Source organism: Lichenostomus cassidix, chromosome 15 (genome assembly GCF_008360975.1).
Source record: "Lichenostomus cassidix isolate B80296 chromosome 15, HeHo_3.0, whole genome shotgun sequence".
In the NCBI taxonomy this organism is placed as follows: Eukaryota; Metazoa; Chordata; class Aves; order Passeriformes; family Meliphagidae; genus Lichenostomus; species Lichenostomus cassidix.
The window spans coordinates 8,949,695-8,975,436 of NC_139496.1; the positions used below are offsets into that span (position 1 = coordinate 8,949,695).

Genomic DNA, 25,742 nt, shown 5'->3' on the forward strand with positions numbered 1-25,742 from the left:
AAAAATTCTCCCCATATCCAAAGAGAAAATAAGAAATACAAGAATACAAGTTCGATATACAGATCTGAAGATGGACCTCTATCTATTGTAGGTCCATACAGAGCAAAAGAACACACTGCTCTGCTTCTCAGGAAGCTGCCCCTGGGTTGCTGTATTTTCCATATATGCAGCTGCTAATAAGACTTCATAATGTATGACTTAAAATTCTTCATTAAGAATGCCTTCTAATTCTTTAGAGAATAAATGACAACAGGACTAAACAAGAAAAAGGAAACATAATGATCTTCAAGAATCAATGCATCACACAAAGTGGTCAAACCTAGATATAGTAAAGTTCACTGTCTTCCAGACAAAGCTGGCTTAAGTTTGAAATCAACCTACAGTGTATTTACCCAAGAATTGTCCTGTCATGTAAGAGCAGACGAGTTTTTGTCAGAAACATTTATTAAACAAAACTGATACCAATGCACACACAGTCAAGTTAACACCCCTAATAAAAAAAGCAAGTCAGCCAAGACCAAAATTATCTTCGCTTCTGGAATATGTTGCCACGGCCCATACCACGGCCTCTTCCTCTTGCAGCCACTGAAGAAAGAAAACATCAGGGATGACATGAATTTGACATACCTGCATATTCATCTCAATAAGTGACACGCAAAACATCAACAACACTCAATGTCTCTTGCTCAGAAGCAAGGAAATGCTCAGAAAGTGATGTGAGAGAAAGAAGCTTCCTGCGAGAAGAACCAGAACCTAATAATACCAGTCTGGCTCCTCAGAACAGCTGCAGTGAATATTCATACACCTCATGTTCCTTCTGACACACAAAGCTGTGTCACCCAAGAGATCTGAAACCCCACATTCTTCCAAGGTTTTGCAACACTACTCAGTAAGTTACTCCCCCACATAAACATTACTGCACACTGAAGTTAACCAAGGACTTTGTGGCACATGATTGCTACTCAACTACCTAATAACTAGATCCCCTGAGAATGGCATAAATGAGTGAACTACAAAAGAGCTAACAATTACAGCTTCCCAGCAGCTTAAATACCATCTTTATAACTAAAGTTGTTTTCCTACAACATCTTAACAACAACACCTGAATCCTTCCCTAAGTATACCAAACAGCTGGTGGCCACAATTGCTGGAAAACAGAACTCTTAAGTTTAACAGAAAGGCTCTGTTTAACAGACTACTCACTACCTCTAAGTTATTATAGCATCAATATTACACATTCAGGTAATTGCAACAGTTTGAATCTTGACTCTCACTGTAAGATGAAACATACAGAAAAAGACTGTATGAACCAGTAATCTTCTCAATTCTTACAGCTGAATCTCCTCAGTGCTAGAGGTAAGTTTTTCAATTCTACAGAAATATAGGGGGAGGGACCATGAACAAATTGTACATACCTTGAGCTTTGAGAATAGCTGCTTTCCCTCGCCCAGCTCCAGAACCCTGGTTTTTATTCTTCATGCTCTTTAGCATAGGAGCATTCTTCAACATATCTGGTAAGATGAGAAACCGTATCTTGCTGCCCCTGATGTATACCTGCTCCAACTGTGCCACCCGTCCATCTCTGTACGTCACTGTTATGTTGGACATCTGGAAGGCACAAATCAGTCAGTGTTCAGACAGGCCTTAGCTCTGACACAAGGCATCATGACCGTTCAAACATACTCCATGCCTGCTGCCCAGGACTTTTGCTTTCTCCCCAGTTTACAAATTAGTTTTATCTAATAAAACTAATTTTATCTAATAGTTTTATCTAATTAGTTTTATCTAATAGCTTCATTAATTTTGTTTTCTCACAACAGTTTTATAAAGCTGTTCTAGTACTATTAAGAAAACATTCTGATTTCAACAATTACTTGCCTGAAGTCAAAATTAGGCCCTCTTGGAATGACTAAACTAATGGGCATTAAATAAGCTTCAATTTCTTAAATCAAGGTTTGTTTTTCCTATACTCAGTAGCTTTAAATAAAGAACTCCAAAAAAAACATTGTTCACAGGACAGAATCTTTAAATCCCTGATCTTACTAAACAAGGATGCCCAATCTAAAACTGGAAATAAGTTGTGGCCTCTTTGGAGCACTCTGTAATGCTGAATCCACTTCAACATGGTAAGAAGCAGCTGCACAGTTTCCACTATCCCAGGACTAAAACCAACAGTCTTTTAATGAAACTTTCAGCCTTCCCATACCCAGATCAGCTAGCCTTCCCTCCATCCTTGTCAAGCAAAGATACCTGGCAATTCATGTTGTCTTCAGCTTCGATCAGTTTGCCTCGATAAACTTCTCCTGTATTGGTCTCACATGTCACAATGTGGCCCTCGGCCTCGTGCAGGACCTTGATTGGCACCCCAATCGACATGGCTGCAGTGCTGTGGCTCTACACCTGAGGCAAAAGGAAAACAAAAGCCGTTACTACAAAGAAAGATGTAGAATATACCACACCTACATAATCCGTCATCTTCCCCATCAGTACAAAGCACCAAATTTCTCACGTTTAAACACAGCATATGCTATGACTATTCATCAATAACACTTCTCTAGAGACGTGTCCATAGAGAGACTTTAAATATCAATAGCCTTTTCCAGGTCTTTTCTAAAAATTCCCTTTTCAGTCCCAGAAAACGAACCACTCGTCCTTGGGAAGAGCCCCAGGTGCTTCCCATAGCAGTATGGCCGGGCTGACCCCTGAGAGCCCCGCGGGCATCACGGTTGCGCTCGGGGAGCGCAGCGCCAAGCAGCGGGCCCAGCCGTGAGGGGAGCCGGGCCCACCGCAGGCCTCCCGCACAGCGCCGCCCCGGCTCAGCCCCCTCAGGCCCCGCAGGGCTGCGGCGCTGCTCGGGCACGTCCCCGTAGCGCCCGGGGAGCGGGAAGGCCCCGCGGGGGGACACAGCTCGGGGCCAGCACTCACCGCCCAGCGCTACCCGCGCACTCTGCTAATGGCCTCCGCCGCCTCCCGCCCTGCTCCGCGCGCCGGAACCGGAACGCGGCGCTGGGGGCGGCGCGGCCTCGTCCCGTCCGCTCCCGCCCGGGGCCAGCCCGGCAGCCCCGCGCTGCCCCGTGCCCGGGATAGGGCTGCCCGCCCCCCGTCCGCCGGGTCATGCCCCTGCCCGCCCGCACGCCCCACCGCTCTCTCCGCCGCCACGGCGCGGGGCAACCGCCCCGGGGCCCGGCCCCCCTCAGTCCCCGCCTCCGGGAGGAGCCAGCGCCGGGCCCCGGGGCCGCGCCGCCGGCTCGGCGGGGCGGGCAGTGAGCGGGCGGCGGGTGCCGCCGCCGCCATGAAGAGCCCCCGGGAGGCTGGAGAGCCGCCGCCAGGTCAGTGCGGCTCGCCCAGCCCTGCTCGGGCCATTGGGAGCTCCGCGGGCAGGGGAGCAGCGGGGTCTGCCCCGCCGAACGGGCCAGGAAGGGGCCCGGCGGGCGGCGGGGAGCGGGCGGCTCCTGCGGTGAACCCCCGGCAGCCTCTCCGCCTCCCGAGCCGCAGTGCTGGGGGTTTCGCCAGCAGCAGCAATGTGGAATTACCGGCTCCGTCGGTAAGGTCGTGCTGGCGGGGAGCTGGTAAAGCGCAGAGGAGTTCGCAGGGTGGTTTACACGCACGGCATATACGGGCTGGTATATCTCGTCTCGGGACAGCCGACAGCCATCGCTGCGGAGCTCTTGACTGTGTTGGGAAACAGGTGACTGGTAGCTGGACGGCCAAGAAAACTTGTTACTGCTCTAAAGCTTTCACGTAGAAAACATGTTAATATGGGACTTCAAAGAGGCCCCGGCTGTTACCAGAAAGGGCACAGATTCGTAACATGCCACGAAAAAGTGATGGTAAATTCTTAAGAAGTCCTGCTCTGAGGACAAGTGGGAATTGATTGTTTGTTTGGGGTTTTTTTGTTATGATACTTGAGAGCACTTTAAGCTACATGAAATGAACAGACTGAATATATGAACAGGTATGCCACTCTTTAAAGTCATGACTAAACAGGGGCACAACTAGGAAAAATATAACATTATGTAAAAGGTTCTATAAATAATATTACATCAAAACTAGACCAGTCCACGTGATATCAAATGCATTTTTCATTCCATCATAAAATGTAGATTACCTTGTCAACAAAACTTCTCAAAGACCTTCTCTAGCTCAAAGGTTGCTGAGAAAAGTCCTTCATTATTAACTCACTTTGCTGAAGTAGCAATGACATGCTCAACTCTTCAAGTCCTGCCAGTGGTGAGGGTGTTCCTGAAACTGAAATCACATTGTCAACTCCATAAAAATAAAAACTGAGATGGAGGAAAGGTAGTGATCCAGGTATGGAACGATAAAGGAGTATGAGATTAAACCAAATACTTACCTGTACAGAAATACTGAATGTACATTCCCCTAAGAAAGAAAAAAAATCCACCTGCCAATCAGACAAAGTAAAAACGTGTTCCTAACTTTCTGTGGCTATAGTGCTGAGGACAAGCTGACTTAAAGTAGCATGGGAAAAAACATTCCTGTATGGATTGACATTGTTCATGTTCTACTCACACAGCTGATTGCATCCAGCTGAAAGTGCCAGTGATTCAGCAGCTGTACCACTGGGACTGTGGGCTGGCCTGCTCCAGGATGGTGCTTCAGTAAGTGGCTCTCTTAGTGTGGGAAATCCCATTCCATGGGGAGGGATAGCAGGAAGCAGCTCCCAGGGAGAAGAGGCATGTTGAAGCAGCCGTGAGTTTAGTCTTAGGAGAACAGCAGTTTTTGATGTACCCTTGGATAGTGACTGCTGCATGGGCCTGGCCCAGCTCTCCAGCAGGAGCAATGGAAAATATAAACTGAAGTGAACTTGGGACCCTTCTGAATAATTGACTAATTTGATAGATGAAGAATACCTTCTCAGCTCTATAAACTCTGCAGGCTGGCATGCATAAGCTCATACAAAGTTTTGCCTCCTTCCTGTTGTTGCAATTCAGAGCTGATAGCACTGTGACTTATCCGATTCCTTTCTGTGTTTTCAAGTGATGGGTAGGTGTATCCCAGTTTATGAGTGTGTGCTGTACCTGTACTACCTCTGTCCTGCTGAGCCTCCAACCTGTGGGATGAGTGTTTGTGTTCCAGGAGTAGTTTCAGCTTCAAAACTGTGTTGCCCTTTGGGATTTTTTTTTGTTTATTTTTGGTTTTACTTTTTTTTGAACTAGTAGCTGTCCTGCTGAACTCCTCTTTCCTTCCACAGAGGAACATGAGCTTAGGTGCAGGAGAAATACCTATTTAGATGTCCACTTAGTAGATATGAAGCAGAAGATTTTCATTTCTCTCCATCCCTTCTGCCAAGACGTTAGTCCGTGTGCTGGTAATTTCCCATCTTGACTACTGTAACCTCTATTCCCTTTACCTCTTTGCCACTCCAGTCTGCCCAAAACTCAGCTTCCAAGATTAATCTTCTCTCCCTGCTGATCTGACCTTGTTTGCCCTTCATCCTCAATTCCAGTCCCTTTTTTTTTAAATCATTTACCTCCATTTGTTTTCTTACTTTCAGAACTCCCTATAACTGCCTTGCCCTGCCCTTTTGCAACCTGTCCCAGGCTTCTTCCTGACTTCATCTCCCCTCTTCTTCCTTTTGTGTCGTTAGTGCCTAAGACAAGCTTCCATTGAGTATTTACTGAATTCCTTTTTGGCTCCTCCTTTTGAAATCCATCTATTGCGTGAAGGAAGTTTTAGTCTTTAACTCTTCTTTCTGTGTTGGCTCTAATATACTTGTACAGTCAGACTGTAAACCCTTCAGGACAGAGTTCTATACCAGTTTGCCTCTGGTACAGCACCTGTACACTTCTAGCACTCTGAAATAGTCAAGGCACCACACATTTCCAATTTTAAAAAGTCAGCAATTAATCCAGTTCAATATTCCCTACTCCCTTCCCTTAAATTTCTGTCTCCTTTGTGGGTTGGTTTGTTTGTTTGTTTTGCTGTTATTTCTTAGCCAAGCCTATTGTTTCAGTTCTTATGTGCTGTGATGTAGAGGCTTGGGCTACAGCACACATTTTGCATCTCCTAAGGTCTGTGCTTCCCTTCCCCTGCCTTTCCCAATATCATAGGTACCTGAATCATTTGGACAATGATGAATTTCAGAAAGCCATCCAGGAACTCCAGTTAACAAAGAGTATCTGGACTATTGACCTGGCCTACCTAATGCGGCACTTCGGAGTTAAGCATAAATTTTGCACCCAGACACTTGGAGTGGACAAGGGCTACAAAAATCAGGTTAGTATTCTCATCTACAGGGAGAAAGAAGGTAGCTTTAAAATCTTCAAGTATCATGCTATAAAAGCTGTGCTGTGTTACTGACACTCAACCACGGTTACTTTGGCCTACTACCAAAACTAGCACAAATCTGTTCCAAAGGCAATATGGTCCTACGTATTGTACATCTTTGATTCCATCTTTTGAATTTTTGAAAAGTTTGCATGTGATGTTCATGAAAGGTACCAACCTATTTGACAGCCTTGGAGACTGAAGCCCTGTATTTATCTACAGAACAGGTACAGCCTGGGCAGCAGCAGTGTTTAGCTTCCACACTTTCCCTACCACCGTGCCTCAGCCTTGACCTGGAAGATCCACCTCTAGAGGTGAGAGGGGAACTCAGCCTCCCTCCATCCACTGAGAGCTTGGCCTCCAGGACTGCCAACAAGGGACCAAGGAGGGCCTGTAGCAGCGGTGGCTTTAATGCAAGCTCCTGCCCAGTTTCCCCTGGGAAACCAGACAGGCTTCTCTCATGTAGGCAGCTGAATAGCCACTGGATGGAAACTGCAACAATAACTGACCAGGAGCAAATGTAATTTGTAATTCAGAGCAGAAATCCTTGTCCTGCTTTCAGTGAACTAAGGGAGAGATCTTTCATCCCATAGCCAGATCTCCAACTTATGCAGGCCCTTGCTAGCAGACTAAGTGGTGGATTACCCAAGGTAAACATCATTCCAGTTCAGAACTTCTATTATCTCCACAGTCGTTTTACAGGAAGCACTTTGACACAGAAGAGAATCGAGTCAATCAGCTCTTTGCACAAGCCAAAGACTGCAAGGTGCTGGTGGAGAAATGGTAAGCTTACTGTTTTCTTTCTCTTTGGAGATTCTGTGGGCCCCTGCTTTTCTTTGATGCACCAAGCTAAACTGCTGAAAGAGACTGAAATCAAGCCCTAAGCCTTTTTTTTGCCAATTAGTGTCTTTCTATTGTATCTGTCTCAAGAAAAACCCATGGACATAAAGAGCTAATAATGTAGTTCGAGGAAAAATTAGTCATGGTGCAAAGTAAGTGATTTTAAAATGCTGACAGGAGCTGACTATGTATTGGCTATCCATTACACTTCGGCACTAGGGAGTGCCTACAGCACTCTAACTGGCCATTGTTGGAATTCAGGAGAACACTATGTGGGTACAGAACTCATTGTTCCCAGAGCTATGCAAACATGGGTATCTGTTCCTAGACAGACATGCAAAGTCCAGGTTAGAATAGGAGCTTTTGCCAAGGGGACCATGAAATAAGGAACCTCCATGAAAGAACTGCAAACCCAGAAGAACTGCAGAATTGTTTCCCAACAGTGAAATTCTGGGAAATGACTAAGCATCCAACTTCAGCAGCATCCCTTCTTATATGGAAGCTGGATTTGGATCCCTGTTGTCAAAGTGGGGTAAGTGATTAGGAGCAAGCAGAGGAGAGGATATGGGGCAGCCACAACAGCATTTGAATGCTGGAGTGTAACTTACATTTAGCAGGATCAAGTGTCCTTTCTAACACACATGGAGTCACCATCACTTAATTACAGTTATGACAGGACAGAAGGGACACTCAGTCCCTCTTGTTTTTGCAGTCTTAAGACTGTGGCTTTGATCAAGGCAGGGACAGAGGGCATATCTACCTGTGCAGTACTGAGGCTGGGGTGTCAGAGTGGGGAAGTGACACTGGAAAAGATTGCATAAAAAGCACATGAGTTCGGTCAGGTGGTACACACAGCCCAGACATCTGGATTGGATCCAAGTGATGAGTTTCTCATGCGTATGGAACACACCATCTGCCTCGGTGAAGGACAGCTTTTAACAGATGAGGTTTCATGTTATGTTTGGTGGATACTTACTCTCTGTAAGGTACTGCAGAAATAAAGCCTCGAGAGTATCAGGTGGTCCAAAACTGTGACTGGGAGAAACACAGTCCTGTGTGACACATGCAAATTCATGCACATCCTAATTTGGTTAGTGGTTACACAGGATTTGACCACTCAGTCAATACAGATATGGTGTTTCTGAGATAAGCTTTTCTAACAGCAAGAGAAAACACCTCACTTAAAATTTTCCCACAACAGAAGTCCCTCAAGTTACTGAGTTGCCAGCTCCTTTAATTCTCTTCTCTGGGGCATCATATGTAAATGTAATCTCAGAATATGTTATTGCAGAATCCGGAGCTGTTGCTCTGCTCTTCAGTAGCAGCAATGAGATGAAAAGATCTTGAATGCTACAGGTTTTGTCAAGCTTTGTCCATAGCAAACTCTGCAGGGTTTAACAGCCAAAAGCTGTACCTGTGAAGCAACTATGCCAGCTGCACTGTCCACCATCATGCACTTCCTTTACACCAGCCTCTTTCCTAAACTTGTCCATAAGCATGTCTGTTTCTTTCCTTGCAGCACAGTAACTGTTCAAGACATCCAAAACCACCTGTCCCAGGGTCATGTAGCCATCGTCCTTGTGAACGCAGTCCTGCTACTGTGTGATCTTTGCTCAAGTCCTGTCAAGTACTGCTGCTTCCTTCCCATCGGACAGAAGTGCTTCTGCAGGAGCCCTGACTACCAGGGCCACTTCATTGTGTTATGTGGCTACAACAAAGCCTCAGGGAGTATTTACTACAACAACCCTGCCTATGCTGACCGTGAGTAGCCTGTCCCTTCTGGATGGATTCTCATTACTAACAAGTCTGTAACAGAGCCACAGCTGGACCTCCCCTCACACTGCACAGGCATTTCAAGCATCACTATTCAATTTGTGAGAAGGGGTTTTGCCACATTAATTACATCAGTGCTGCATGCTGTGGTGTGATTTAGTTGAAGTATTCAGATAGGCATTCTAGCAAATGGCTTGTTTGGCTTTCAGATGGGTTAGTGAGAGATGCTGAACTATGTGCAGAATGTAACAGAAAGGCCGATTCAGTACCTATTTGCAGCATTACTTCAGTGAGCTCTGAGATGAAAAAAATCTACCTGAGTAAAGCTATAACCTAAGCTGCTAGGTCTAGTCACTGTACTAGTTTTGTTTGTGGAGGTTGTTATACCCAGTGTTAAGAGCCTTTCACCAGCAAATCCTTCTGAATTTTCAGTAACATTTTGTTCTTCCTTACCAGGAACATGTTGCACCAGCATCAGTAACTTTGAGGAAGCCAGGACAAGTTACGGCACTGATGAAGATATTCTGTTCATCTACACAGACAGCTGACACCCACAGAGGCCACTCCTGCTCCTTCCTGCCCAGCCTGCACAGCAGCTGGCTGCTCGTCTCAGGACTCCCCTGCACACACCTTGCTCCAGAACCGCAGTGGGACCTTCAACAAAGGAGGCTTTATAGACATTGACAGGACTATATTGCAATTCTGTCTTTACTTTTTTTTTTTTTTTTTTTGGATGATGTATCTGATTTTGCAATGTCTGTCTCTGGTTTTTTGTTGTTGTTGGTTTTTTTCCTAATTTTCAACATTGCACATTTGACAGCAGTTCTAAAATACAGGCCCAGAGCCCATTCACTTTCAGCTTATTTTCAAATTAAACACATAAGAAAAAAGCACCAAATTTATGAACTTTAACACTTGGTAATACATGCATAGGTTTAGGTAAACGAAGGAAAAAAACCCAGAAAATACCGGTTTCTCTCTCTATCAAAGCGTCAAGGGCTGCTCTTCATCCTAAATCTATGAATTTGAAGTTCAGCAGGGTATTATAAAAGGAAAAAAAAAATTAACTTAAACCACTTTTAAATAACAAAAAAATGCCTTGCTGGCTCATTAGTATTGTCTGCAATGTAGGAAACTTCCCATGTACCAAATTCACAGAGATTTAGCATTTATGCAACTGCAATATTGGAATTACTCCGTTGCAGTACAAACTCAATGTCTTGGCTAAATCCTCTTGGATGACTGCTCAGAGCTCCATATTGCTCCAAAAGTTTAAGTGAAAAGATTTTATTTGCACTTAGAGGTCTTTATTGCTCTTTGCAAAGAGCTCTGAATATACCACCCACATGTGCCAGTTTCTGCAGAATCTGTTTTGAATATGAACTTTAAACTTACTAAGCAGATGCAGAAAATTATCATCCACACTAATGATATATATTTTGTGTGTAAAGTGTAAATATCTGACAGCATCTACTGCATTGTAACTAAAATGCTAAATCATAATTTGAGCCAAATTTTGCTGTTGGTATTAGTTCAGTGACCTTCTAAGAAAAGCTTAAATCAATTAAGAAAAGAGGAAATACAGACATTTCTGCTACAAGTATTAGGGCAGGAATTTAGATTTTTCTAGTTCTTATACTACAGCTGTATTTGGATTAAGTTATTGCTGTATTCAGACATTAAGTGAAAATGGTAGCAGCCTATTCATAACCCTTTCCTCTGTTAGCTGAGGAGCACTCTGAAGTGTAAGAAAAAGCCACTTACTTCAGCTTCATCCATCATAATTTCTTCTTAAGTCTCAATCTTCAGTATCCCCATATGAAAGTGAGTAGGAAAATCAGCACTGATGTAAAACTAGGAAAATTTGCACTTAAGACAGAGATCCCACACCTCTGGTATGATCTTAGGAAAAGAACTGTTCAAGTTCTGGAACTGTGTGGAATAACAGTAAAAAGGATATTGTTATTTACTGGTGGATATCATAAATAGGAATCTACTTTCAGCACAGAAAGTTTTTTTACCAAGATAACCATTTTCTTTTATCAGTTGTTGACTAACTGAGAAGTATCTATACAGTGTTCACTAAGTACTTAGCAGAATCAAGAATGCTCCTTTTTACAAAGGTGAAAAATAGTAACGGGCATCTAAAATGCAGTAACTGTTAAAAAGTTCCAAACAAGAGTATGTGACAAGAAATTTTGTGTGTTAAATTTTGCTTATCACTGATAGTTGCAAAATGAGTAACAGGTAGGATGTGGTTTGTGTAGAACCAATACATTGCTTCCACCAGCAGAACCCCTCCAGAAAAAAGGTACAAAATCTATTGTAGATAATGCCTTTCAACTCCTCCAGAGGAAGTAACCAGAAGACTCCTGATCTGGGAATTTTTATGTCCAGGTCCAAAATTGTGATGTTTGATTTAGAGAGATTGTATTAGCTCTGTTAATAATTAACAGGTATGTAAGCTACAGGCTGTTACAGTACTTCCTTAACTCACGGATTTTCAGGTAGGTAGTTCATTCAATACCATTAAACTGCCACAGGATTTATCTTAGAGCAGGCTTGATTAGTTAAATAAAACCGATTCTTTACGAAAGGCTTGTAATCGACATTTAGCATTTTACTGGTTCCGTTACCAAAAGTGAATCCTGAGCTTATAGATAAAATATGAACTTAAGGGCAAGCTAAGTGTTCTGAAGTGCACAGACGGGTGTAACAGTACTGACTGGTAAATGTTTGGTACCCAGGGTTTAAATGCTTCAACAAAAGTGAAAAATTAAACAAAGCTGTCTAAGCTAGTGCAGACTAAAGGTGAGATCCACTATTGCAACAGGATCTTGTACAGCAGCCAAATGGAAGACAGCTATGGGAGATGAAAACACAAGGAAGAAGCAAAAGCCAAGTGAAAAGACTGAGTATATGACAGCAATTAAGCTGAAAAAGCAACTCATTGCACAAGCATTCAGAACATCTGCATTTTCTGAAACTTCGTCTCCCATTGCAAGATTGTCTATCAAAACACTCATTCTGAAAATGTTCTGTTGCTTTGTTTCTGTCAGGATGTCAATAGCAAAGGAAGGGGATTTTACACGCAGGGATTTTATACATAAATATATTTTTATTTGTAATTAAGCCATTCTCAATAAAGGTTAAACTCACAGATAACCCTGTAACATAATGAAGCAAGTGCATTTATTAATAAGCTTATTAAGAAAAATGTATTTTGAAAACCTGAAACTGTAACTCGGAAGAACAAGAACGAGAGTTCAAATATTTATTACAGCTGTGAATTCATAGTTGCAGGGCTATAAATTGTATTCAGTCTGCATTGCCTGAACACCTACTGCTGTCACCCAAATCATATGAAGCAAAATTTCAGAATACAGTACTACCTAAGAATAGCAAATGTATTATTATTAACTTTATTCCACAGCTGTTTTGTGTACTCTGGAACCACCACGTATTCTACTGGAGTGCAGCCCCAGGGAAGGAGTTTTCCTTACCCATCCTGTTTCCTATAGCAGCTTTCTGTTCATAGTGTAAAGTATGCAACTGCCCCAGCCTTGCCTATACATTAGCCAGGGTCTCTATTTCTGCTTCCCATCAGGGCACTGAGCTGCAGAAGATACCAAAGCATCTCTCTGAGCATGACTTGCACTTCGAAGGGGCTCATCAAAGATATTGATCCAGCTGTGGTGGTGTAAAAGGCAACAGAACCAGAGTGGTCTTGCTTTATAGCACCCACAGATCTGCAAACAAGTGGGGTGTCTGTGATATTACTAAGCTGTAACAGAACAGCATCAAGTAGTTCATAAGCAGAAAAAGCAAAAAAAAGCAAAATAACAAAACCAGATGAAAACAATTTATGCCTCCTTTCTCCCTAAATTACGCGTTTGGGCAGAGGGTAAAAACTGGAACTCAGAAGTAAATAGATGTACAATGCAAAGCTTATGTAAAAATCTTCACGTCCTCAATTCATCCTCTCTATCAACTGTATCACAGTACACTGTATGTGCTTCTACACTAGAAAAAACAATGAATGTATTTCTAGCAAGGAGCAAAACTTTGGACTCAATAGTGTAGATAACAAACACTCCAGAAGCCATTTTCAATTATTTTACTTAACACAGATTTAAACCCTATTATTTAAAGTTGGTTACGTGAAATTAAACCGACAACATTAAAACAGCAACTTGTGATTCACAGTAAAGCTATCATCCAACAGTAACTTTGAATTTATCTTGTAACATTTGAATGTAATGAGATGCTCTCTCTTACTCTTTGATGATATTGGGTATAAAGTAAGGCTGGATTGCTTCAGCGAGCTTCTCTGCATACATTTCATATCTACCAGTCATCTGGAAAAGAAATATCAAAGCTTCAGTTCTTTCAGTAAGCTATGAAAGTATTTCAGTAGAAAATATTTATATCCACTGGCTGTTTTTTTCTGTGACAACATATGATTTAATTGTCCAAAACATCAAAACCATAGCTCACTCAAAATTCAAGATCTCCAGTGTCTTAGCACAAATATATTTTTTTATAAAAGAACTCACATTGTGTTGCCTAGGAGTGTATTTCTATCCGAAAAAGAAGTGTATTTCCACCCTAAAAAGTCAAACTTTTAAATTAACACCTTCCGGTTTTGCAGCTCTCCTTCAGTGACAGTCATGTCCCCTGACTTATGGCTATTTTGGTTATTCTGGATAGCTAAAAGTTGAATGTGAAAGGTGGACTTGCTTCCTTATGCATCAACAATGTTTTAAGTAATGTCAGTGAAGGCAAAGGAGTGTCTGTAATTAGGGCTTCATGTCATGTCCTTGACAAACAAGGAACCCTGCTGCCAGCAGTAAGTTTGCATATATGCCACTGACAGTGTTTGGGCTCCTCTTACTTCACCCTTTAGTAACATGAAATACCAGTGGTTTGGGCAACAGAGCAAGTGATGAAAGTGCTGCGAGTGTTGCAAGTGCTGCAATACAGCACCTGATGTAGGGCTGTCATCTTCTGAAGTACACAGGCCACACCATCGGCACTGGGAGGGGCAAATTACCTCCTTATTGCCAGAGTGTAACTTAGATAATTTGCTTAACCCCTTTGCTGTTTTAAGTTTAGCAAAGACGTTCTATGAATGTCCCTTTCAGTCGTCACCGGGTGCAAACTGCAGATAGCAAAGCAGGTTAAATAGGTTCCTACATGCTATTAAGTCTAAGCTACTCATTCCCCTCAGCAAGAACTACCTCTGTCTTGGCCACAACTGAGAGGAAAAGGAAACAGCTCTCCCTTGTCACATAAACAAAGCCACAGCTGTGCCTTATGTGCCAAAATCCAACAATAGCACTCCACACCATCAACATAAAACTAAGGTGCTGAAAGCACAAGACTTGAAGACAACAAAAACCACACAATTCTACACAAAACAGCTAAAGGGCAGTGTTTTGCTTTTACTGTTTGTTTTTCCTAATCAATACAATTGCTTTTGTTCAATTGTAACTAAGCTGTTATAAGCAATGCTCTATGTGCTTCCTGACACACTAAGCCTCTACTCTGCAGTAAGGGCCTCAGACTTTGGTGGCAAAGCAAAACTAAACGCGTGCCTGACTTACAAAACTAGAAATCTCTCAGCACAATTTAATTCCATTATGGCAACAACCACATGCAACCACAGGCATCTGTAAAATAACAAATGCAATTCTGTTCCAGAAGATAACCTGAAATTACTTCTTGGTTTTGTCCCTATATATGGATTAGCAATATTAGCAAAGAAATTAAACTCTAGATAAGAAATTACTATTTTTTAATTAGAAAGCTTATTCAGCATTTCAAATCCACAGAGATTTTTCATTTTTACGTGAAACTGAAATCAAAAAATGTTGAATATTGCACCATATTGTAATGTATAACAGGCAAATAAACCAGCTCTCTAAAGTAAATGTCTGCTTGCAGTAGCATGATGTTCAGAAATTGACACTTCTTGCAAATGATGACTTACTTTAAATACCAGGTGATCACTGAAAAACCTACATATATTGTACAGTTGCTAGCCAGGAGTCCTAGTCTGCTTTGTTAGGATTCAAATCATGCTGATCTTAAGAGTGGATAGGAAAAAGTTCCTGTCTCTGGCTGTACTGAGGACTAGAACAAAGGACCTGTCTCCACAGAAGGAAGCAAGATGGAGAAAAAAGCAAGAAGGAAGAAAAAAAGGAAGAAAAAAAAAAGGAAGGAAAAAAAAAAACCCTATTTCCAAAGTTGCCACTTCTATTTTTGTTCCGACAGGATCTTTGTGTGGCCTGTTGTAAACTTGATCAGATTAAAAAAGGAACTATAGTGTCATTTCTTAAAAAAAAAAAAAAAGTCTGGTCACTCCACTAAATCAGCACATAATATAGCACCCCACATAGCTTGTACTGGCACAAGTGAAGGGTTAGCAAGCTGCTGTGTTGAGGCAGCCATTTCTTCAACCAGCACTGCTGCTGGACAAATTAAATCCAATTATGCCCTCTGGAAAGACCAACCAAATTAGCTTTACCTCAGAATACAAAAAAAACAGTAATAAATAAGGTTTGTTAAAGCCATGTGGAGTGGCTTGCAGCCATCTTAATCTGATTTAGATAAATTCAAAAGTGCGTTAAGACGCTTCAGAGATGAATGTATACAGGACACAGTTCTTTCTCTGTAGCTTCAACACATCCACAAATTCAGGAAGTTAACATTGGAAGAAGTTTGCATTCAGAAAGTTCTCAGAAGCTTGTGGGTTTGAGTTTTCACTAAATTTCACCAAAACTGACACTTAAGGTCTTTAAGAATATATAATAGTACCATGTTAGATGAGATCCAATGCCCAGCTCAGCTACAAATGCCTATCTACATTCGCTGCAGAAGGAAAGCACAGACTCTTCTCCCCAGCAATCCTCAGCGCTCCTGGCAATCCACATTAAGGTCTTGAGGCTAAGGTTTTCATTTGAAAGCTACTGGCCTAGTTTCCCTGAATTTAGCTACTCTTTTTCCAAATCTATTTATGCTTTTGGCCTCCCAAACATCCTGTTAAATTAGTTCAACAATTTAAGCTCTGAACTGCTAAAAAAAAAAAATGCTGCCTTTTAACTATTGTAACATCACAGAACCATTATCAATGCTTGCTTGTTCTAATATGGTATTTTCTTTATAGGCTTACCTTAAAATTCCACTTGTCACCAACTTGCCTGCAGAGGTTTAGATCCATCTCTGCCACCAGCAGCCCATCCTGAGTGCGAGAGAGTCCCGGTGTCCTGCTGCCGTCTGGTGCAGCTACGTAACTCGAGCCATAGAAATGGCCCAACTCATGGTGTGCTTAAAGAGATTTTTTAAAAAGCATCTATTATCATCTGCAAATACGTATGTAACTTAATATGCAGTATCCCACAAAATCTGACTCAATTTCTTGGGGACTTACTGTACTTTAGGCAAGATAATAATCCTGAAGAGTCACAGCATGATCCTAAAATAACTGCAGTTTTGGCCAGTAATTACTTTCATGCACAGTACACCATCAAATTATCAGGAAAATATCATGGCATTGCCTTTCAAATAATGCATTACTGTGCTTTCCCATTATTAGGTCTCTAGAGTAAAGGCTTTGCTTTCATTGTTTTTTACTTAGCATTTAAATGAATTCTAATTGTCAAATCATACATTTTCAAAACAGCTGACAGAGATGCACCCATTCAATTTTCAATAAAAGGTCAGAGGTGAAAACACTGGGATATGAGGCACAGAAAAGATATTATTTCATATTGCACAATTCTGAGTTGTGCCAAAAATCAATCACATCTTTTGTGACTACTAAGCAATGGATACCACTGACCTTTTTCATGCAGCTGCTAAAAACACTTAGCTCCAAAACTGGCTAAAAAAAGGCTCAGGCCCTCTCTGGATGGAGCCAAAAGCAACAATGATTTTCACAGCACAAATTATAGTGTTTCAACATACAAGTACATACAAGAAAATCTTATACTCCTCATTATCACTCTCTTTAACTTCCAAAAACTCTAGGAACTGGTACTGAATGTGATTTCTGACCATACCTTTTCCACCATCTCCGGAAGTAAAGGCATTTTTGTAGTATTCCTGTGAAATAAGAGGAATCCATAGGTGGCAGTATAATTCTGTTTCATTCAAGAAATCCTCGCTAGTCTATAATATTTTGGAAGTTCATATTAATCTACAAAGGTTTTATCTGGCACTCTATCAGCACTGTCTAAAGGGAGTCATCAGGGAGGCCTAGTTTCTGTGATAGATAGGATAGAACACAAGGTCTTTTTGTATCACTGCCTGTTGTTCACACACTTTAGGGAACATGCCTTGTATCCATTTCACAAGCTTAAAGAGGCAATAGAGGAGATATTTAACCAAACATATCTTTTTGGATCACAAAAAAAGGCAAACATATTCACATAACAGCAAAAACAAGTCTGGATTTTTGCAGGGAACCTAATTAAAAAAATATACATGTAGGGTATGTGGACTAATCTAAAGGTAAGAATGACCTATTGCATGTACTAATAATTTTCATTATAGAATTTTACAGTCCAGAAACAACCACCAGTTGTGTATCACTGACTTGAGGATATATCAAATTTTCAGTCATTTTGGCTAAAAGAATACTGATTTCCCCACAGAAACTGGGAGAGTTAGCAAAGGGGTGGGTGCCTATTACAAAGATTCAATTCAAGAACAGGAAGCAGCTGCAACCAAAAAGTAGGCTGCCAGCAACAAGGCAGCTCTCAATCTCTTCATCACTGTCCATCTTCAAATCAACCCATAAACCCTAAAACATCAGTTACACAGCAGTGGAATACATGCATTCTAGTGCTATTAGTCCATTGACTTGAATGAACTCATGCTCCAACACCTGAATTATGGAACAAGATGAAACAATGAAGATACAAACCGTTCCTACTCTGTTGATGGGACACGTGAAGCAGTGATTGGCTATGGCAGCATTTCTGGCTTCAATGGGCCACAGTGCCTCACTGCAACACACAAAGAGGCAGGAGACATTGACTACTTGTACACTTCAGTGCTAAATCTAGATTCTGACTATCACACACTGCACAGTTTCTGTCAAAGAGGCCAAAGTTAGCTTTTAGGCAATAAAGTCAGTAGGGTGCAATTAATGTTAATCTGCAGACGATTAATCTCAAGGGAAAGTTTACACTGGTCCAATCTAGTTCAAGAGGCCTGATAATCATAAAATTGCCAACCGTTTAAAAAAAATGTTTCTGAGAAAAGGGTATCTCAGCTTGGTTCTGAAAACTGCAATTTGATCCCACACTCTTAGGTGGACAATGCAAGCTGGCAAGGTAAGCTTGGCTGGCAAGGTAAGCCTAATATACTGCCTATCATATAGCAAAAATATTACATAAATAATCTAAATAAACTGTCCAGCTGGATTCTGGTTAATGCTGTCTCAAAGACAGAAGACCTGTTGATGTACAATAAAGTTCTGAAAGAGAATCAGTTCCTGGGAGCAGACTGGGAGCCCAAAATTCCTGGTGGAGCATGCAGGCTCCTTTGTGGAGGCAAAACAAGGAGACACTTCCAATTCCAAGACCTCAGGGTGCCCCTGAGGCCCCAGCAAGGGGCTCAGAGGTTCAGTTAAACCAGAAAGGGAGTAATGGCATAGATCAGTTTGTATTTTACCTGAGTGTCCCAATAGTAGCTGAAGGGTTAAAGATGATCTCAGCTCCATTCATGCTGTACATGAGCCAGTTCAGAGGATGGTGGCGTCCATAGCAGATATTCACAGCAATTGTCCCAAACTGTGTCTGAAACACTGGGTGTCCTGTATTTCCTTCCATATAGTAAGTAGACTACAAACATAACAAAAAACAAAAACCACAGACTTCTTTAAAAAGTGCAAAGAAGTACCCCAACTAAAAATCTCTTCAATCTGTAGAAGGCAGGCCGAGGGTGATATGATGAATAAGTCTTACAAAACCACTAAGTAAGTAGAAAAGATGAATACAGAAATGCCAAAGCAGCAGCAGGAGTATGTATTCACCGAAATCAAACTCTTACACCTTCTATCGAGCAAAGTAACTTCTTTCATGCAGCAGGCAATGCACTTCCAAAATGTGCTGCTTTCTGAAAGTACTATCACCAGGTTCTGACAGCAACAAAGGCAGTGATAAAAACCCACAGATAAGAAAGAGACAGAACGTGCCACCCAATATTCCTTATACAATGTTGTGGATACCAAGGGAGCACAGAAGTTGTAGTGGCCAGGCTGATTCCTGACAGTATCCTTTGGTGCTGATCTGAGACAGAAAAGCAAGGGACACAATCTGCCATCCCGACCCACTATCTGTTATCAGAGAAGGAAGATGTATTGTAAAGCAATTCCCTCTTTTATTGAAACTAACTGCTCCTTGTAACCACTACTGCCATTGGTCCTGAAGGAAGCAGAAACACCTGAGGCCTAAAGCAAGGAGTTACAGCTGGGGAACAAAGTTGGGCCTCATGTAAGTGCGGGCCAATGGCATGACAGATACAGGATGGCACCTTCTGAAACCAAGGACTAAAGGTTCAGTATGCCCAGTGAAAGTAACATCTCATACTTCTTATTTATTATCAGTTCTCATGAAATTGAACAGTCCCTTGGGCACTGATTTGATCTCCTTTAATGCCTGTAGACAGCAGACCACATGGTGGGTGCTCACACAATCCTTTTTCAAAACAATTCCGCTGAATGAATGTATTTCCATTTTTCCCTCTATTCTCAGTTTCTTTTCTTACAATAGGAGAAGAAAAGAAAGCTGTTGCTTCAGGGAATTCATCAGTTCCTATTTCTTTATTTCTCACCAGAGGTCACAATCATCTCCACAGCAATAAACTCTGAAGGATTGATTTTTATTTATATGCCCTCCCACACATGGCTGAATAGGCCTCAGACCAACTCTTTCCCCCTTTCCATTTAGTTCCCACTGATTCAAAGGGCATGATTTTAACAAGGCTCCTTTCCTCATCTGCCCTATGGAGACAACCCACAAGAAATAATTTCAAATTCAATATTTCCTTGAGGTTTAGCTTTGTTGATAAAGAAAACAACATTAAAGTAACACAGATGAACATAATCCTTTCCTGTAGCCTGGGTGGTTTCTGAAGTTGCTTTATCAGAATTGTTCAGCTCAGAAAAGTGGACCTAATGCTTTGCTAACAAAGCCAGCTGACGACAGTGCTGTCTTGGTAAACACTATTTGATTCTATAACAAGGCAGATACAAGAAGAAATGTCAAATCATTATAGTATATCTGCAAGCTATAAACAGATTGTTTCGTAGCAATTCTGGCATTTAGAATTATAAGAACTAACTTCTTTTAGCAACTAGGTGAAACTCTTAATGAAACTATTTATACTTGATATGAGAAAATGAAAATATTTTCTTTTTTTAGGTGTCTCTCCTTGGAATCTGCTGATGCTCTACTAAACACTGTCTGGAAAACTGAAAGACATAAGATTTTAGCACAAGCAACAGGAATTTATTTTTTGTTGTATTACAAAAGTGGAAAGTAACCAATGGGTTTGTTAGTTACTACTTTCCTAGCTAAAGGACAGACCTGGTAAAATAATATTGAACATCAAAATAATTGTTAAAAATACAAGGTAACACCAGTGACCGACAGACTGTGCCAGAAATTCATTGTGTAGAACTCTATTAACAGCCTCCTGTGGATAAACTCAAACCAGCCCAATCAGGTCTGGGAGCAAGGTCAAAACTTCCGGAGGTCTTTGAACACAGTTTTGAGACCCAAAAGAACTTTTTGTATTAATAAAAAAGCAGTTTGGGTTCTGAAGCCTTAGTTTGGTGACTGAAGCAGTCAGACAGGGAACAAAAGCAATGGCAGGTACATAGCAGCCTCTGGTGCTTACAAGAAATGTCTCTGTTAATTACTGACTTCAGCTGACAAAGAGAGATTTAGGTAAGACAATGTATTTTTAGACATCAGTTAATTTTTAATCCTGATCTTTCTGCTTGTGATAATTCTATGGATGGATAAACACATTTCAGATCTATCAGTTCTCCTCTGACATTGCCTTTACTGCCAGTTCAGTTTCTGAAGCTGATTCTGGAGGATGGCCCAAAACCTGATGGGGCTTCAGTTGCAATAATATGATTAGTAAACAGAAGATGCCATAAACCAGCTATTCAGTCAGAAGCATAATGAATTAAGGGATTCTGCTCAAACAAACAGAAGAAGAAGAACTGTCATTGCCAAGACAACCTCACAGAGAAACAGAGAAAGACTGTAAGTCACGTTCATGCTCAAACCATGAAACAATTGCCCTGCAAATTAAAGTAAGTTCAACACACACACATGACAAAACTACCCAAGCCAAGCGTGCACAACAAATGTAACATGGCTGTAACTTTAACAATTCTTTTAAAGGATACTTGATACTTTTGTAGTTTCCACCAGGCCAAGGAAGAGTACATAACAAGATTCAATGTTATTTTTCCTTTAAGACTCATCACTCTCACAAAAATTATTCATTCTTGATAAATTAACTTAGTACCATTTCATCTGAGAAAAACTGATCTGACAGTAACATTTTCTAGAAACACATTGCATTTCCTGCCACTGTGATCCTGCCACAACACATGCTGGCACAAACAAGAGCTCCAAGGTAAGACTAACTTGTTAGTCCCAGTATTGCATCTTACCTCATTAAAATCTCCAACCCTTGGAATATGATTTTTCCTACTTTTGCCAAGGACAGCTCCAGAATTAGAAATGACCACTGCAGTATTCCACAGAATTCCACCGTGCAGTTCATCTCGCTCCAGTATTGGAGATACCACAACCATATTGTATTTCTTTGCAAGCTGTACAAATGAACACAATTCCTCTATTATACACAAGCCTGCACTACCTGAGAATGACAGACACCACAACAGGCTGAAACCAGTTAATTAAAAAAAGTTATTAAATTAAATTTTACTAAAGTTATTAAACTAAATTTTACTAAAAAAAAAAAAGTAAAAATATTGAACTACAAATGTTAAATAAAACAGGTACAAGTGAGAAATATAGCAAATTCTGCCAGCCAGTTTACTGGTACATTGTCTTTTCTTTCAAATAATTTCCCTTTCTTTTATTTCTCCAAACTTCCACTGTAATTAATGCCACAGTGAGAAGCAACATGCACTTGCCCTAGATCAGACTAAAGATATTATGCTGGCTACAAATCTTTAATAGCTCAGTCATAGCTGGGCAAATTGTAAAATTCAGGAATAGTGAAATGGGCAGTTTCATAGGATTTTCATGGTAAAAGGTAAATGCAGAGTAGTTTAAACAATAAATATTGAGCAGAATTGTTGTTGTCCATTTCTAATTCAACTCACTATCACAATATTTGTCAAGCAAGTCGAAAATTTATTTTTCATTACTTTTGTTTTCTTAATGATACCAGAATGGTACAGAACAAAAAAATCTATGCTTATCTGTGGCAGTTATGGGTTGGAGCTGGATGTGGGTTGGTCTTTTTTTTATGATTGGTTTTTTACCTCTTGACAGAATTTCGTTGTTGGCCCATCCTCTGCTGACTCAGCAAATTCAGTCCAAGGAAGTTTCTCTCTTGTACAAAAAGCAAAGGGCATAGCTGGAAAATATCAAAGCAAGGAACAATGTGCAAGAATGTTCATGTCACTCAAGAAATACATGCCATTTGCATGAATACAGATTAAAAAAATTAAACAATTAAGGATGACTCAACTGTTTCTCTTGTTTAAAGACAAAAGCTATTTAAAAATATTTTTAGTAAGGGCAACGAATTTTGAGCTCACACAGAGCAAACCAGAAGAGAATAGATGCACTTAGTGAATTCTCAGGAAGGGTAAAAAGATAAAATATACTCCAGTCACCAGTGTACATTCTGAATAACCTGCTTTCACAAACATTTCATGGACCCTCATTTTGGTTTTTGCTTCTATTAAGCCTCAAACACCCCACATTAATTAAAAATAGATTTTTAAATTTTAATACCTGTCCATAAAAAAACACCCCAAGTCTTAGGAGAAAAAAAATGAGGAAAGGATCACGAAGGACCTCCAAATATCATATGCCAGTCTTCAATATAACAAACCTCAGATATATCTTCCATACAGTTCTGCTACCTCAGACTCTGGTTTTTCCTTTAGGAAGCAAATCATTAAAGTCAATTGTTGTACCTTGGAAGATTTCTACTGTTTACTTACAAGATATACTTCTAGTACCTGTTAAAATTGAAGGCACTTTACATATGATAGCCTACAAGGAAACACAGAAAATACTCACTCCAAGCCTCTTGGAAACACACAATGTTGACCCCACACATTGCAGCCACTCCCACCATCTCCTCAATGCGTCTGTGCAGAGCAGCCACCTGATTGTGAGAAATGTCACACTATAAAAAAAGCTCCATGTTCTAACTCACTTCTCTATTAACTGCCTGTTTTTAACACCTTTGTTCACATTGAGTTTATCTTGTTCTATACTTAGTGCCATTGCTTGCAGGGGGAGTAACTCAAGTTATCATTCCTGAACACTGATAATAGAGTCAGATATAGATTTTTGAAGCATTTAGATGCTGAAAATAGAGAAAACATTCCAATGGGATTCTGATTCCGTGGTTGCACCATTTATATAGATGGCAATTCACTGCCGCCTGACTTGTAAAAAGCTGAAAATCTTAACAGAATCAGCAAAAACTATCATTTCACTGTAAACACCTTACAGAACAATTTTAAGCCCTCTGTCCTAAATGCTAAGTAGATTATTATGAAAAAAAAATAACCAAAGCAATTATTAATTAGTGTTCTACTTAAAGGTAAGCATAGGTATAGCACTTTGTTTCTTTCAGGTGTCAATTTAAAAAAAAAGGCCTAAGACAAGACTGCAGTGACCTATGAACTCCACAGTTTTATACTGATTTACAGAAATAGTTAACTAGTTGTTTATAAGGTAAAATCATTTCTGTAACTGGCACTTTATTCAACAGCTGCTATAAAGAATCTACAGACTTGATCTGCTTATTCAATTAATGACTTGCATCTGTGATAGGTAATCTTTCCAAAACAAACTACTTCAGAAATGTTCTGTCCTGTCACTGTACAAAACTACCACTCCAAGAGATTTTATAAATACAGTATTTTCTTTTCATTTTTTAAAGCTACTTTCAAGATGCTATTTCTCTACATATATGTCACCTCAGTGCTGTTGTGTCCAAGATGTTAAGAGATGATGGTTTCAGAATCATTGAGGTTAGAGAAGACCTCTAAGATCATCAACCAAGTCCAACCAGCACTGCCAAGTCACCACTAAACCATGTTATCTTGTAATAAGATTTCACTGACTGCTGTACAAAGAATAATGAACACAGCTTTATTAATCTGTTTCCTCTAATGGATTTTCCTATAATGGAACATTTCTCAATTAAAACAAGAACTGCACCTGTGGTTTCCACTGGTTGCTATCCCTTTTGATTTGTGTAAATGATTTTATGTTTCATCTTAGAGGCAAAGGATTTCCACATACAAAATGAGCTACTAAATATTTAACTCTGGAAAAAACTGCAAGCAAGTTGGGCATGCTAGGTAAACACAAGAGATGTTTCTGAGCAACAATAAAACTAAATGTGTCATTCAAACCTTTTACACGATGCTCTGCTGCAGCAGTGATGAGTCCTATACTGCCAGATTAGACATTTCATGATACAGTTCCTAAAATCAACAACTGAATGGGGTTATTTCTCAATCCAGAAGAGGAGTTACAAACAGCCCCAGTCCCAGTTTGTGTACCTGGACTGCAACTGCTGTGTCTGTGGGAAGAGGAATTTTATTCTGTATCAGTCCCACTCGAACAATACGTGGCCTTCTCAATTGCTCCGGAGCAGCTTCAAATCCATAGCCCTGCAGGTCAAAATCTTTTTCCTGAGCTGCTGACAGTGCAGCAGTTGGCAAGTCAAGTTTTCTGGATAGAACAGAAAACAAAGACATTTCAAGATGAGATGTTCTCCTTTCCTGCTGCGAATGCAGTGCACCAAGGGGGTCACAAATACTGTCTAACCCTGCAGAGACACCCAAGGCTCCAAGCCCCAACATTAATCCATCAGCCAAGGGACAGGCAGTGACCAGTTCATGTGCTAATCTCACCGTTCACCTCCATGGCACCAATCTCCCACCGTTTTCCTCTATCTGTCATTTCCAGACACTAGCACCTTTTTGCAGAAAATCAAGGAGCACATACACACGAATTTCCACCTGCCATCCCTGGATTATAAATACTTTCCCTCAAACGTATTTTCCTCAGGTTTTATCTCTGATTTTCCAGCTCGCTCACCCCGATTGCACTATTCCCCTCAGGTCTTCCATCACTGTCACCTCACACTGCCGTGCTACCCACGCCTGGATCACCTCCAAAATGCCCCAGTCACCTCACTGAAGCACCACAAGCCCTACTCTTCCTTCTCCCCCTCAGCCCAGCCCCGTGTCCTGCACCCCCGCCCTCACACTGACTCCTTCCCCTCACTCCCGGGCTGGGCATCCCCGCGGAGCACGGGGAGGGAGGGGAGCGACGGGAAACTGCGGAGCGGGGGCGAGCCCGTCCTGCTGTCGCACCTGGCCTCGCCCCCATAGAGGATCCGCTTCACCTCGGCGAGTTCCCCGGGCGGGATGTGCCGCTCCAGGCAGCACTCCAGCGACTCCAGTCCTCCCGCCATGGCGAATGGAGGGCGCGCGCACCCCTCAGGCGCTCCCTGGCCCCCTGGACTTCGCCCCGGGCGGCCCCGTGGCCACGCCCGCTCCCCTCACGGGTTTTGGC

General features: G+C 41.3%; 3 protein-coding genes across 4 annotated transcripts; 1 reads left to right on the plus strand and 2 right to left on the minus strand.

Annotated features, from left to right (window-relative positions):
- Positions 1–426: 426 nt before the first annotated feature.
- On the minus strand, positions 427–3,067 carry SNRPD3 (small nuclear ribonucleoprotein D3 polypeptide). 2 transcript variants are annotated; one of them, XM_085075974.1, is made up of 4 exons: positions 2,939–3,067; positions 2,251–2,400; positions 1,416–1,608; positions 427–585 (listed from the first exon to the last, which is right to left on the minus strand). In XM_085075974.1, exons 2-4 carry the CDS (start codon positions 2,374–2,376, stop codon positions 524–526), a joined length of 381 nt encoding a protein of 126 aa, XP_084932100.1. In that variant the 5' UTR covers positions 2,377–2,400; positions 2,939–3,067; the 3' UTR covers positions 427–523. The 2 variants fall into 2 exon arrangements, with proteins under 2 accessions (XP_084932100.1, XP_084932099.1); XM_085075973.1 differs by having other exon boundaries at positions 2,926–3,058.
- GUCD1 (guanylyl cyclase domain containing 1) lies at positions 2,954–12,082 on the plus strand. Its single transcript, XM_085075972.1, has 6 exons — positions 2,954–3,329; positions 4,538–4,622; positions 6,075–6,240; positions 6,983–7,074; positions 8,651–8,892; positions 9,361–12,082. The coding sequence occupies exons 1-6, from the start codon at positions 2,954–2,956 to the stop codon at positions 9,450–9,452; spliced, it is 1,053 nt and encodes a 350-aa protein (XP_084932098.1). The 3' UTR covers positions 9,453–12,082.
- UPB1 (beta-ureidopropionase 1) lies at positions 12,080–25,702 on the minus strand. Its single transcript, XM_085075971.1, has 10 exons — positions 25,541–25,702; positions 24,722–24,893; positions 23,220–23,307; positions 22,451–22,545; positions 21,608–21,769; positions 18,586–18,755; positions 17,834–17,915; positions 16,968–17,010; positions 16,079–16,233; positions 12,080–13,262 (listed from the first exon to the last, which is right to left on the minus strand). Exons 1-10 carry the CDS (start codon positions 25,639–25,641, stop codon positions 13,179–13,181), a joined length of 1,152 nt encoding a protein of 383 aa, XP_084932097.1. The 5' UTR covers positions 25,642–25,702; the 3' UTR covers positions 12,080–13,178.
- Between the last annotated feature and the right edge of the window lie 40 nt (positions 25,703–25,742).

What these genes read in the sequence shown, in the direction of transcription:
- UPB1 (XM_085075971.1), bottom strand. Translation starts at nt 25,641, where the DNA reads ATGGCGGGAGGACTGGAGTCGCTGGAGTGCTGCCTGGAGCGGCACATC. An exon ending in ACACAGCAGTTGCAGTCCAG is followed by an intron (nt 23,308 to 24,721) that starts GTACACAAACTG and finishes TCTCACAATCAG; the next exon opens with GTGGCTGCTCTGCACAGACG. An exon ending in GTGTTTCCAAGAGGCTTGGA is followed by an intron (nt 22,546 to 23,219) that starts GTGAGTATTTTC and finishes GATATTTTCCAG; the next exon opens with CTATGCCCTTTGCTTTTTGT.
- SNRPD3 (XM_085075974.1), bottom strand. Translation starts at nt 2,376, where the DNA reads ATGTCGATTGGGGTGCCAATCAAGGTCCTGCACGAGGCCGAGGGCCAC. An exon ending in AAGACAACATGAATTGCCAG is followed by an intron (nt 1,609 to 2,250) that starts GTATCTTTGCTT and finishes TGTGCCTTCCAG; the next exon opens with ATGTCCAACATAACAGTGAC. An exon ending in AGCTATTCTCAAAGCTCAAG is followed by an intron (nt 586 to 1,415) that starts GTATGTACAATT and finishes TTCTTTCTTCAG; the next exon opens with TGGCTGCAAGAGGAAGAGGC.
- GUCD1 (XM_085075972.1), top strand. Translation starts at nt 2,954, where the DNA reads ATGGCCTCCGCCGCCTCCCGCCCTGCTCCGCGCGCCGGAACCGGAACG. An exon ending in ACAAGGGCTACAAAAATCAG is followed by an intron (nt 6,241 to 6,982) that starts GTTAGTATTCTC and finishes TTATCTCCACAG; the next exon opens with TCGTTTTACAGGAAGCACTT. An exon ending in CAACCCTGCCTATGCTGACC is followed by an intron (nt 8,893 to 9,360) that starts GTGAGTAGCCTG and finishes CTTCCTTACCAG; the next exon opens with GAACATGTTGCACCAGCATC.